Source organism: Tetrahymena thermophila, assembly GCF_000189635.1.
Source record: "Tetrahymena thermophila SB210 genomic scaffold scf_8254475, whole genome shotgun sequence".
Lineage (NCBI taxonomy): Eukaryota > Ciliophora > Oligohymenophorea > Hymenostomatida > Tetrahymenidae > Tetrahymena > Tetrahymena thermophila.
In genome coordinates this window covers 465,296-479,797 of record NW_002476250.1, presented here as the reverse complement: position 1 = coordinate 479,797, position 14,502 = coordinate 465,296, and the positions used below count along the sequence as shown (strand labels likewise).

At 22.9% G+C, this 14,502-nt stretch overlaps 3 protein-coding genes across 3 annotated transcripts; all 3 read right to left on the bottom strand. All coding sequences in view use genetic code 6, as the record gives it.

The window, feature by feature from the left end:
• Positions 1-1,722: 1,722 nt before the first annotated feature.
• Positions 1,723-4,230, bottom strand: TTHERM_00420920 (PHD-finger protein; the record flags this gene model as incomplete). Its single annotated transcript, XM_001033347.3, has 5 exons — positions 1,723-1,898; positions 1,954-2,554; positions 3,167-3,639; positions 3,761-3,838; positions 3,921-4,230. The coding sequence occupies 5 exons, from the start codon at positions 4,228-4,230 to the stop codon at positions 1,723-1,725; spliced, it is 1,638 nt and encodes a 545-aa protein (XP_001033347.2).
• Positions 4,231-5,405: 1,175 nt separating this feature from the next.
• Positions 5,406-9,069, bottom strand: TTHERM_000420919 (hypothetical protein; the record flags this gene model as incomplete). Its single annotated transcript, XM_012799371.1, has 10 exons — positions 5,406-5,462; positions 5,536-5,790; positions 5,850-6,002; positions 6,051-6,267; positions 6,338-6,548; positions 6,603-7,008; positions 7,106-8,164; positions 8,227-8,735; positions 8,795-8,940; positions 8,993-9,069. The coding sequence occupies 10 exons, from the start codon at positions 9,067-9,069 to the stop codon at positions 5,406-5,408; spliced, it is 3,090 nt and encodes a 1,029-aa protein (XP_012654825.1).
• Positions 9,070-9,902: 833 nt separating this feature from the next.
• TTHERM_00420910 (hypothetical protein) lies at positions 9,903-14,471 on the bottom strand (the record flags this gene model as incomplete). The annotated part of the gene is made up of 2 exons (XM_001033346.2): positions 12,525-14,471; positions 9,903-12,392 (listed from the first exon to the last, which is right to left on the bottom strand). Exons 1-2 carry the CDS (start codon positions 14,274-14,276, stop codon positions 9,903-9,905), a joined length of 4,242 nt encoding a protein of 1,413 aa, XP_001033346.2. The 5' UTR covers positions 14,277-14,471.
• Positions 14,472-14,502: the final 31 nt, after the last annotated feature.

Genomic DNA, 14,502 nt, shown 5'->3' with positions numbered 1-14,502 from the left:
ATTTTTTATAGCATCTACTTTGATTTTAACCCTTTTCCTCTATCTTTATTTATAGAGTTTCTTCTATAAAAAGAAAATTAGAAATAAGTTTTGATATGAAATTATTTAAAATTAAGATTAATTCATAATACTGTCTCCTCTAATACAAATGTATTTCAATATCTTTAAGTTACATTTTTAAACTGAAAATATTTTATTTAAACTTTATTAATTTTTGTTAAAAATAAATCATTAATATATCTAGAATTACTTAAAAAAATATGAATTCTTAATACTTATTAATAAATAATATTTATAAAAAAAATATGATAAAATAGAGCATAAAATAAAAATAAATAAAATAACTAATTAAAATATCTTGAAATAAACTCAACGAAAATATATTATTTATTTTTTATATTTATTTTGTTAATAATCTTTATTAACTAACCTCTAGTTAGGAATTTATTAGTTAATTTCAATTATTTAAATTTATTTTATTTTTTTTAAAGATAAATCATTAATATATCTAGAATTACTTAAAAAATATGAATTCTTAAGATTTATTAATAAATAATATTTAAAAAAATAAGATAAAATAAAACATAAAAATAAATAAATAAAATAAGTGATTAAAATATTTTGAAACAACAAACACTAATTATTTATTTTTTATATTTAATTTTTTAAAAAGCTTTATCAATTAACTCTTGTTACAAATTTATTAGTTAATTTCAATTTTATAAATTAGTTTATTAGACGATTAAGTTGAAAAATAAAAAAATAAATAAAAAATAAAAACTATTCATTGATATTAGGTTAAAATATAATTTTTGATATTTTAAATGAAAAAAAGAAATTAAAAATATGAAGAGTTAAGGAAGAAAGGAGAGAATTTCGTATTAGAATTATTTTTTTTATAATTTAAAATAATAATATATAGTTATATAAATAAGAAGAGTAAATAGGACTACGATAAATAAAAATATTAATTTATATATTTCTATCCCTTTAAGAAATATTTGGTTTAATTATCAATAGTATAGTACCACTATCATTATATTCTAAAAAATTAAGCTAAATTAATGTTAATTACATCTTATAAGGTACTCTGATTTAAAAAATAAATATTTTTTATTAAGAAAATTTAGTATTTATTATTTTAGATTTCCAAAATATATTTTAGTAAATGTTAAATTTTCTAAGTAGTATTTCTGGTTATGTTAATATGCTTAACAGGATAGGTTACATAGTCCGTCCGTCCATCTTTATATGTCTGGTTGGGTTGATTAATATTTAAGAAGATTATAAAAATAAATTAAAATTTGTAAATGAGATAACTAGGTTGCAATTATATTTTTATTTATTAATTAATATTTAAGTTTCATATATTTATATCTTTAATATAGTTTTTTAAAGTGTAAAGGATCATTATTATTTATTATTATTATTTCTATTGTTTTATTGTTTAGAATATTTGCAGGTTATATCGCTTATTTTTAATTAAGAAGGACTCAGTCAAGCAAGTAATTATATACAAGAAAGGTAAGTAGAAATAGATTCTTTCTAGAATTTAATAAAATTTTAGGAAATTTTTATTACTCAATTATTTTTTATTTTTATCTATTAACTAGAATTTGCTATTATAATATAAGTGAATCTGCTCACTTTATTTCAATCAAGCAAGCTTCGAATAACTATTTAAAAATATTCTGACATATTCTCTCATATAACTAAGGTCTCTCACTCTTAATTGACAACTATGCTGTAGTTTTATCCATTTTATATATTATGAATTCCATTGGGAAGTTAGTTTGAGGAGTTGCTTTTAAATGAAGAATCCGAAGATTCCATAAGCATGCGTTTCATGTCGTTTAAATCACTTTTAATTGTATTCTCATCTAAACAAACACTTATTCCTAATTTATTAAATAATTATATTAAATTAAATAACTATAGGTTCTTTAAAATTACCTGCACTTTTTAGCAGATCTTCGATTGTAGTATAGTTTGGAAAAACTAAAGGTTGTATAGGTTGATACAATTGCATGATACTTTTATTTTAGAATATTTTATTCTTTTTTCTTTTGAAGTTATCAAGTGAGTAGACGATATCTTGATCATTTTAGCTATTGGTCTGTATTTGATCTCTACTTGTACTATTAATTCCTGTATTACCTTTTCTAATATTATTTTGAACAACACTGGATTATTAAGCTGAGTGTTGATGATAAGAAAGGGCTTATGGTGTTTAAACATTTTAACCATTGTTTTATCCTTTTACATGCGTTTCTATTTGCTAATCTACCTAATCTTGCTTTTTATCTTCTTTTTCCTTATTCTTGGTATTCTTTTTTTGCTTAATATTAGCAGCTGATACAGATTAAGGTTTCTCCTTTGATGCTTTGGCATTTGCTTATTATTATTATTTACCTTAAGAAACTTAGTTGCCATTGCCTGACTAAGAAGAATTACCTTCTTTGCATCTACATCTAGGACAGTCATACTATACATTCTCTGACTAAGAGCTACTAAATGCTTTCTTAATTTTCTCCTCTTCACAATGTAAATGGCACTAATTTAAGTTACAAAAAATTAATGTTTAGAAAAATATGTTTGAGAGAAACGATTGTTGTTAATAATTGATCAGAAATGTATGAATTTCCGATAAAAAGTGTCAATAATTCTTCAATATATATGGAAAGGAGACAATTAAAATACATTCAATTTAATTTAAAAACAATCATAAATTGATAAATACTAATCAAAAGCAGTATTATTTATTTATTTATTCATTCATTTATTTATTATTTTCAATGTATTTTTATTAAGCTAATTCAATAAAATTGCTTAGCTTTTTGTATGATTTTTCCTTATTCTATGTACTAAAATGAATGAAAGCTATTAAAAAATTGAATTTGATAATTGATCATCAAAAAGAAGAAGATGAAAAAAAAAAAAACATTCTCTTTAATTATTAGAGAGCAATAACAACTATTAATTTATCAAAGAAAAAGAAAAAAACCCTTTTTATATACAATTGCTTCCACTCTTTCAAAAAAAAAAATCAAATTTTTTTAGCTAAATGGAGGTAAGCAACCATCCAAAATAAAGGCTAAAAACCTTATTAAAGAATAGCAATTAAATTAGTCAAGAAAAAAATAATTTTTTTATCTAAAAGTATTACCCATCTGTCGCAAGTATCACACAATATCCATTCTTTATCATCGATGTTATAGTCATCAAAGTAGACCTACTAACAGTAGTAGCAGAAATGCTTTTCTTAATAGCGTTGACAGCAGAGGTCACAGAAAGTGACTTTTTCGCCTGTTTTTTCTAATTTTGCTTGCTTATATTATCCATTCACACTCTACTTCTTAGTTGATTCTTGCTAAGGTGAGGGTACTGAGGAGATGTTCTTATCTTTAGGGCAATACTGATTAAAACAGCTCTTTTATTTACTTGAGCCACCCTATTGAGTACCATTGCTACTAACGTTTCCAACTTAATTTAATGCTTATTGCTATGACTTCGAGTTAGTTGTGCCATTTTTCTATGCCTAAGCCTTTTTTACTCCATTTTTCTCAGGCTATTGCTAAGATTTACTACCTAATTTGGGCGTATGCTTTCCTTCTTCGCTAAATTAATTGACTTTTTATTCTAATTATTAGAAAAAATTATGGTAAGATATCGATCTTTACTTGTTATTTTCCTGCTTTATTTGGGCTAGCCTGCAAATCCAGGAACATTAATATGCCTAAAAAGGATAATAATTTATTACTTTTGCTTGTAATAGGTTAAGAAGTACTTGATAGTTCTCCATTTTATATTTTCTTGTTTGGTGATGCCTTAGTTTTTTCTAAAAAAATATGTCAGATCAATCAAAAGGGATTAAGAGAGGGTTAAAAGGGAGATAAATAATTAAATAAAGAAGCTAATACCTGTGGATTTAGGTGAGTGCTTGTTGGAGTGCTGCTTGAGGGGAGATATCGAGGGTTGTGCACTCATCTGAAGTTTTGATGGAATTAAAAGTAATTTAATATGTCGTCTGACTAACTGAGCTGATCTATCTTTTGTAATTAATTAATTAATTTTTTTAAGTGAATTTTATATAGGTTTTCTTTATTTTTCTTCTTTCCTTTTGTGATCAATATTCCCTTTAATTACGATATTCCTTTTGCTTTCTCTTTCTTGCTTTTTATTAATACTTTTTTTTACTCTTTTTTAATTATTACAAACTTTAGCTATCATTTAATTAATTTGATAGCAAAATACATTAACTATTGAATTAGCTTTGTAATTTATTAATCTTTTCTTTCTTTTCCTTGATTCCTTCGTATATAAATGTATAAATACATATATAAATAAATAAATACATGAGCAAAACCATCATTCATATATTCATGCATATATAAATACATGCTTGCCACTCTCTACAATTTTAATTTTGCATGATTTCTCAATTAAATACAAATCAAATCAAATGCTTCTTTGTTTGTTGCTCATACTATTTTAGGCTCTTCAATATTTTGTTAAAATACAAGTAAAGACCTCTAAATATTCTTAACAATTATATCTTGAAATTTATATGAATATATTAATGAAGTCTTTTAATAACATACTTATAAATAAATACATTGATAGATATTCAATCATTCATTCATTTATTGGTTTTATGCTATAAAATTTAAAAGATTGTCTTATTTTCAAAAATTCAATTTATAAAAAATTGCTATTATTTAATAGCCAATCTCTCAAGTATTCATTAAATTTTCAATTTTTCTGTTTTTCACTTGACCAAATCAAGCGCTATTAATTTTAAAATTCCATTCGGCTCAAAAAATAATCAGCTAACATTTAACTCAAACATTTTAAAAGAATCAAAAAAATAAACATAAAAAAATGAAAGTCTGTAAAGAAAACATTTTAAAATCAATTAACAAAAGACAAAATTTTTGATATTTAAACTTTGTTCCTAAATTTAAAATTAAAGAAGAAAGATATAAATAATTTAAAAATCCATTTTAATATTTTTTAACACAATTAAATAAATCAATTTTAAATTAAATTAATTCTTTTATTTTATTTTATCAAACAATAATCGAATAAAACAACATATCTTAAAATACTCTAGAATGATTTACTAAAATATTTTAAATAAAACAAAAAAAATTAATTTTGGTCATTAAAATAATTTAAAGTTAGATGAATTAATTACTCTTATTAATTATTATAGATTAAATGAAGTATTTACATAATCATAAAATAAATATAAAACAATACAAATTTTATATCTTTCTATATTACAATTATATTAATTTATTTATTTATTAATTCACTTTTATTAATTTTCTTATTTAATTTTAATTTGTGATTTGATTGGTTTATAATTGGCATAAAAATGATATCTTTTTTTTCAAATTTTTTCAAAATTTTAATTTTTTATTACTTTCTTTTGGTTTTTGATTGAGCAAATTTTCGTCCTATCAATAATTATTATTTAAATTAATATCTTTAAATATAAAAATTATAAAATTAATTAATTAATAAATTTACTTTTCTTTTCTTATTATTCACACTAAATAATCCTTCTTCTACTGATACTGTTTGCTTTGTTTATTTTTAAAAGGGATTATTTCCAATTATTTTTTTTTCTGCAATTTAAATTCCTTTTTCTACTTGGTTTTATGCTTATCCTTGTTTTTACGAGCTGCCATTTTTAGATTCAGAATTTTACTTTTTATTTTCTTATTCATGCAAATCATCTTAACCTTTGCTATCTTCTTCTTCTTCATCTTCACTATCTAACCCCTTTAATTATAATATTATATTATATTAATATTAAAGAATCTGCTGATAAATTGCATTACATTATTTTTAGTGTTGGAGATGACCAACTTATTTGAATTTTTAAGCTTAAGATGATCTTTTTCTGATTAAGAGACAATAATTAAATTTTTCTAATGTGGTTTCATTTATGCCTAAACTATGGACTAAATAAATTAACTTTATGATTCTTTATCCTTTTAATAAAATAATTTTAATATATTTAATTAAACGCAAAAATTTACCTGCTATAATTGTTAAAGATCTGAGATTAATTGCTTAAGTTTTAACTTTTATGCTATTTGGATGCAAGAATCAATATAAAGAAGATTTATAAGGTTATTTTTAACTATTTATAAAGCCTTTTGAGGTTCGTCATATTTTAAACAGTGCTAAAATAGTCTAAGAACTTTTACATCAATATCCTTCTGTAAAGCTTTTACTTTTTCTTCTAATTTTTAACTTTAAAATAATTTTTAATTAGATTGATCATATTCTACACCAATAAAAAATTTGGCTAAAATAAAAATACTTTTATTCTAAGTTTTGATATCTATATTGTTCATGCTTTAAAATAAGTTAGTTATGTCTCATTGATTTGTAGTCGTCATTTTATTCAAAATAATCTCCAGTTGGAAGGGGTAATTGCATATCAAAACATTTTTCGTGATATATTTAAGTAAGTCTAGGTTCTAATTCATCCTTTGGAAGTAAAAAGCCAGCTAATTTATAGTCAACCATGCCTAATTTAAAATAAATTTCAAAAATTTTCATTCAAAGCTTATTTAAATTTATACCTTTAAGCCAAAAATTTTTATTATGAGGTTGCTCGTAAATAGGAGTCCAATTACTATATCCAATAAGAGCTCTGATTACTCCTTTAGAGTCTTTAGTTAAAACTAAACCTTCTTCTGAAAAACCAAACCAGGTCAATGTAGTAAAGGGTGTTAATGGGACGCCTATTTCCTTGATCATTTCGCCTGAATTTACGTCAAAGAATTTAAGTTTAATTGATTAGCATCCATAAATTGGTTCACCTTCTAAATAAACTATTGCTAAAATATTTTTATAGCCACTTATGCATACAGCTGGTTTATCAATGCAAAAACAATGCTGTTCCATGCTTGAAAAGCTGTATATTCTAATGTATTATAAATCAGTCTAAACTGCACACCATCCGTCTCCTATAGCAACTGTTTCTACCTATAAAAATAAAAAAATAAATTATTAAAAATACTTGTAAATATATATAAAATCCATAATTTTTAGAAAAGAGTTAAGTTTTATTAAATATTTTTACATTTTCATCTTAGCCAAGTTTTAAGCTCCAAAGAGTTTTATCAGACTTGGAAAGTGATTAGAAATAAATACAGGAGTAGCTATATGCATCTTGATGGAAATCAAATCTCTCAAAATCTTCTTCACTTTCATATTCTTATGAGGAATTTATAGCTTTGGAAGCAAGAATAAATCCTTGACGATTCATTGCAGCCATAGAATAATTGTGTAAATTTTTAATTGTTATTCTACTATGAAATTCTTTATCAGGAAAGTCAAATTCTAAAAAGAGGTTTCTATCTTCTTCTCTGAGAATGATTTGGCCTACTAGATTCCAAAGGATACAAGATCTATTTAATTGCTTTGAAACTGAAGAAGGATAAATTATATCTTGGATTTTAAGATTTTTCTTATGTCTTTTTTGCTATTGTTCGCTTTCATTTATGCTCAATGTGCTCATTTCCTTAGTTGGTGTTTGTACAGGCTCATTCTTTGCTATTTTTTCCTTAACTTATGGTAATTCCTTTGCTTTTATTTTTTCTTCTTGAAGCGATTCTAAGAGATTTTAATTCTTCTTCTTCAGTTACTTTTGATCAACCTTTGACTCTTATATTTCTGTTGACATTTTTGTATCACTAACAACAGAAGACTTTGTATGAGATTCAATTTAATCATCTTCTTCCTCCATAAGCAAGGCATATTTTTATTTTTTAATGGCATCTTCTTTTGATGATTAAGCTGACTTTTCTTATGGTGTACCAAATTTTTAATTCTATGTGATTTCGCTACTTTCCTTATGTTTTGATATGGGTTATTGCTTTATTGTTTGCTGATTAGCCTTAGCAGTTTCTGTCATTTTTTCAAAATCTAAATCATTCCAACGGTAGAGATTACCTTCTGTATCTCCAATGAAAAGAGCTTTATTAACTTTGCTGTATCTTATAGAGCAGATATTTTCTTCACAATTTACAACTCCAATACATAACTTTTCCTAAACATTCCAAATTTTTACATCTTTTTCTATACCTGCTGTGATCAAATACTTAGATTATCCATCTACCCATTAGCAAATTTGAATATCCTATTGAAATTCCGATAAAATAAATACCTTAACATAAATTAAATTGTATTTTTATATCTTACTCTTTAGTGATTAATTTCAGGAATTCTTGTTAAAATCCATTTGCCATTTTCATCTCTGGAAATTAATTGCAAACTTTAATTTCCTCCTAATGCTATTTAGTGTTACTCGTTGAATGAGCATTACATAACATATTCTTTTTCAGTTACCATTGTAACAGTAACATGCAATTATGTTTCAAATACAGCATCACTAGTTTCAAAATTTTTAACATTGTATATGTGAATGTTTCCATCACACCCAATGGTTAATGCATATTCACCTTCTTGGTCTACTGTAGTAAATAAGCAACTTCCTACATGATTATCATTTAAGTATCTTTAAGTGAGAGTGCCATTATCATTTAGTTTTATCAAATAACCTTTGTTTTCTTGTGTTGAAACACCTATGAACTTTTATTTATTACTAATTGATATATTATAAACAGGTCCTGTAAATGAAGCTATCTCTTCTCCTATAATCTCATCGATATTATCAATATCGTTAACCTTAATTAAGTTTTTGCTCTCATCTTAAAATAATTATTAGATAAAAAATATGAATTTATAAACTAACTTGCAAAATATTTACAATAACCAAGGTAAATGTCATTATTTGCTTGATTTACTGAAAGATCAAATACATCTTCGCAATTATATGTTTTAATTTGCTTAAAATCTCCATCTTAAATATCGTATAACTTAAAAACACAATCTTATCCTGCGGAAACAAGCTTTCTAATAAGTAAAATTAAATTACAAAAAAATATAAACTCTTATAATTGCTTACTTCTCATTTTCGTAGAAATCGAATCCAAATCTACCTAAATGATTGGATATCTTGTGTGTGGTATAAACTGCACTCATTTTAAAACTATAAAAATCTTTACTAAATAATACTTTTGAGAGATAAATTAATCTAAGATATTTTGATAATTTAGATTATTTTTTTTATTCAATTAATAAATATTGGTGTTAAAAAAAAATTAATTTTTTTAGAAATTTGCGCTACCAATCTATATTTAGCGCAATTTTAGAAATCCCGCTCAAAACTTAAAAATAAAATTATCAAAAAAACAAACCATTTAAAGTGATAGATGAGTAGAGATAATTAATTTAAATTTTTAAATTGGTTGAAATTTTCTTTAAATTAATTAATAATTTCTTCTACCAGCAAAAAGATTTACCACATAAAAAAGTGATAAAAAAAATTAATGTAAAATAGCTTTGAATGAAAGAATTATTTTTTTCAAACAACTAAATTTACAAGAAAAATTAATATTTAATAAGCTTATTATTATTATAAAAAAAAGATAAAAAAGTAGATTTAATTTATATTTAAATGTCTATAATTTATTATAAATTAAATTATTTTATCAATTTTCAGAAAATTTTTATGAAAAAATAATTATTATTTAAAAAAATGTTTTACCTATCAATATTATTAATAAATTTCATATTTTTTAACAAATTTTTTTTAAATAAAATTCATTCATTATTTTATCAGAGATACTTACTACAAAAAGATTATAAAAACTAAAATAACTAGAAAATAAACAATATTAATATAGATAGTTATTATTTTAATGAACTATTTTTTTACAATTATAATTTAAATTCAAAAATCTAATTAATAACTAAAAGATTTTAAATCAATTTTTATTATTAATTTACTTTCAATTTTTATTTATTATTTTAATTCACTGTTATGAAATAATTATATTATCATTTTCTTCTACCAAATTAATGTTATTTAATCTATGAATAAAATTTTCGTCACTCATTAAATTTTTATTATTGTATTTTTCTCTTTATATATTTTCCTATAATTCTTTTAAAAGTAAAATATTCTCATAATTGTTATCTACTCCGGACTTTACTATTGTTTGACTTATGCGACTATCTTCTTCAACAATAGACTCCATATTCAGTTAATCCTAAATTTATTGACCCTTTTCAAATGATAGTTTTTAGACTATTTTTGCAACATCTTCAATTTTTGCAAATTTATTAGATGATAACATTTCTTCTATTGGGGATTTCTTTATTGCTTAATTATACTTTTCAGAGGTTATATGTTCATCGCTTCTCAAAAAGTACCTATTTTTTGAGGAAACTAAAGAATTTTTACATGATAAATTTGATGTTTATCCACTATTAGATCTAAAATGTTATGGAGTAGATGAACATGAAATGGAAGAAAGGTCTAATTAATTATCTGAAACTTTCCTTAATATATTTTCGCAATTTAAGTTTCTTTGAATTTAATTATGTTAAACTGCTTTGATCATTTCATTGAAGTGTTTCTTTTTATTTATTGAGCTGTCTCTTGATCTTTGTTCTTTTTCTATTATGTCATCTAATTCTTTACAACCATCATTTAAATAGCTAAATTCTTTCAGGACATTATTATTGTTTTCTTGATTTTGTACATTTTCTAGATTCCTGTTGCTTGGTGATTAATTATTTAATTTATTTTTGTTAGAAAAGTTTGGAGTTTATCCTTGTGCTTTTTATTCTAATTCTCCATCAATATAGAATTTATCCTAATTTTATCTTTCCAAGCTTCCATAGATATCTAAATTCTAGTAGAGTTAATTATTATTATAATTTTAAGCTAATTTTGGTTGATAACAATTTTATTCTTATTTATTTATTTAAGTGTTAATTAATTTATTTTAATTTTGTTCTGATATATTATTATTTAACTTTTATTTTTCTAAATTAGCTTTATTAATAAGGTTTTATAGGTAATCTCCTATTTGAGTTTCATTTTCTATTTCTTAAATTGTATCTTTTTTTCTGAAGGTAGTACAATCATCTAATGTTAAAATAACATCATTTTACTATTAGGTATTTAAAAACAAATTTTAGTCTATTTGAATGTTGCTATTATAGTTATTATTTTATGGAGTTGATATTGATGGCATTTTTTAAATATCTTTTAAGTCAATGTAAATCAGTTATGGTTGGCTTTAAGCTTTAGAATGATGTGCAGACTAGACTTTTAGTAAGCTATTATCAAATTTAGTCTAGACTCCATTTACTGTATTGACATTTTCTTTATTTTCTGCATCTAAATGATTTTTAAATGCATCTTTATTATCAAATGAGATATAAACTTATTTATTATTTAAAGCCATTGAATGTTAGAGGGATTTTATTTTTCTTTAATAATTAGTGCATTAGTTTTAATTTACCTATTATTTTTATGCTTGTAATTTGTAACCATTTGTATGATTTTTGTTTATTTTTTGAGTTAAATTTTAAGATTTATCATTATTCTAGCTTTCATTTTTATAAATTTACTTTTAAGAGTTTTATCTAGTGCTTGAAGATGCTATCTGTTAATTTCTCATCGAATTATAGCTATCATCAGTAGATATTGGTAAAATCTATGAAGATTTTGAGCGAGTAAATTAATAATTGGGTTAGTATAATTTATTGGGTGAACAACTTAATATTGATAAATTCATTTAATTATTATCATTATTTTTTTTAATAAATGTCGTCATAATCTATTTTAATGTGTTGCTACATAAAAAATTAATTTAATCGTTAATTTACTTAAATTAATTTTAGTCTGATTTGTAAACAAATAGTTGGTCATTATTAGAAATGCTCTCGTGATGCAAGTTAGCTTAATTCCAAATTGAAAAATAGTTTTAAATGATAGAAGCTACTTTATTCTCTTCAAATTATAAAATTATATTATTGTAATTATCTAATATATCTTCTTGCACTTTAATTAGTTACTGTAAATTGTTTTAGCAAACTTAATTGACCTGTAGATATTACTTTTTGATTTGCTATTTACATTGAAGTAGCTAATCTAATTTTTATTTTCTGTTTTAATTTAATTCAAATATTAACTTGTTGAATTAAGAATCTAAATTTCTTTCTTGAGTCTCCAAAAACTTATAAATATCTCCTTCTTTTCGATCCATAGAACAAATTGAATTTGTTATTTAAGGAATGAGATCTTTAACTGCAAAAAGTATTTTATCAACTGCTTCCTTTTTATTTTATATTTCTTTCATTCTCTTATTCTCTACTATCATTTTCATAGCATTTAATTCTAGGGATTCTTCTATTGAAAATATCTAGTGTCCCTATGAATATAGTAATACTGCGCATGTGTAACAGTAAAATTATTGATTCCTATCTTCATCTAACGCATAATGATTAGCCTATTATTAGATAGCAGATAATTTTTAAAAAATATAAATAAATTTCAAAATTATAAAAATAATTCTTTTTCTAAAATAAATTTCTATTGTTTTATTTTATTGCAAAATTAAAATTAATTTTTTAAAAATTACACTTTGATGTCTGTGATTCTTGCACATTTAAATTTTCCTATTTTCTGTATTTTAATTTTGATTGTCCTGAATTATTTGATTGGCTGAATTTTATAAAAATTATTTATTTTCTAAGTATAAAGGCTTATTGAAGATAAAAGGAGTAATTTAACTATTTGGTAATTAATTATTATTAAGTTTTTAGTCTGAAGCTGAATCTTAAAAGGTAGCTGCTGATTAGTTAAAATTTTAATTAAAAGTTTTATTATTACTTGAATTTAACGAGGTTTGATTAATATTTTAATTGCAAGAATCTTATTTGTATTAAAAATCTTATATTTACTTAGATTGCTCTGTAAAAGAAAGATTACTTGGTTTGAAGCAACTATTATTACTATTTATTTGATCAATAAATTAATTTTTATTTTTATCTCCTGAATTTGTGGATAGTTAGTTGAAATAAGAGCTTTAGTTATTTTCAAGATATTATTTGTTCTAATTTGTTTCAAATTAGGTAGCAGATTACTATTTAGGTAAATTTAAATTAGAAGAAACTATGTAGTTATTATTATTATTATTATTATTGCTCATATAATATTTTGCATTCTAATTTGAAGGTGTTTAATTTTAGTTTAAATTATTTATCTGAGTATTTAGATAATTGTTATTATACAGGTGCAAAGAATTTTAGCAAGATATTTCCAAAAGTAATTAATTAAAATCTTGGTTATTTTATTATGTAGAAGTTTATGGCTATGTTGAATTTTATTAATTTGTATTATTTATTGAAGTGCTTGATTAAGAGGAATTTTTAATTTACTTATTACATAATGAGTTATTCAAAAAAGTAGACCCTTCATTTTAAACACTTAGATCTGTCATTTATAAATTTCTACTCCTATTATTTTTTCCTAATTCAAATGCATTTCTTTTTTAAGCTATACTTAGAGAAGAATTTTAAATATTTGAAAAACTTCCATAAGAAGAATTTCTTTTTAGCTTAAGATACTTATTACTATCATTCTATTCCTTAATTAGATTTTTTTAAGTAGAGCTTTATTTTTCTTTGCTTTAATGCAAATTAGAGGGAGATTTCATTAATAAAGGCATATCAGTTCCGTTGTTAAGAGAATTTAAATTTAATGGGTTGGTATTAGGAGAATTTTAAATTTATGGATTACTATTTATGGTTTTAATAGTTTTATTTGAATTACCGCTGCTTGCTAGCAAATTGTTTACTTAAATAGTAGAATTTTGAGAGTTATGGGTAGAAGATAAGGGAGAAAAAGAAACTCCAATTTAGAGAATATTTCCATGATAACCTCCATCATTACTATTTTATGTACTGGCTAATCTTTTCATTTGTCTGCTACCTTATAATAAGCTATTTTAAAATACCTATTCTCTTAAAGATTGCTCTAGGTTTTATGATTTAGTGCTTGTCTCATCATTATCTAAAATTTTGCAGTTCAGGCTATTTTATTATTCTAAAACCTACGATTTTGGTAGTGAATTATCCTATTATAGCTAGCATAGCTCTTCTTTGTATTCTTAAGTAAAAATACTTTACATTTACAATGGTAAGGAACATGAATTGTAATGAATATTACCCATAGCAGTGTTTTAAACTGAATTTATCTATTCCTTTTTTTATTTTTGCTGGATAGAGTTTTAAAATTCTGAAATGGACAAAGGTAAATTTATTTATGGGGAGTTAGGGACATTAAACTTCATATCGCTGCTACCTAGCTGAGATTTGGAAGATGACTACATTTATTAATTTAATGAATACAGATCTTAAAAAAAATATTTTTTCCCTTTCACTAACTTAATTTTATTGATTATCTTTTTGTATATTTGAATGATTATGTGAAAGAAATTTAACAAAAAAGATTGATCTATGATTTATAAAATACTATGCAGATTTTTAAAAATTTTAGATTTTTTTTTTTAAACAGAGAATTTAAATGAATAACAGCTATTCATTTTGACTTTTCAT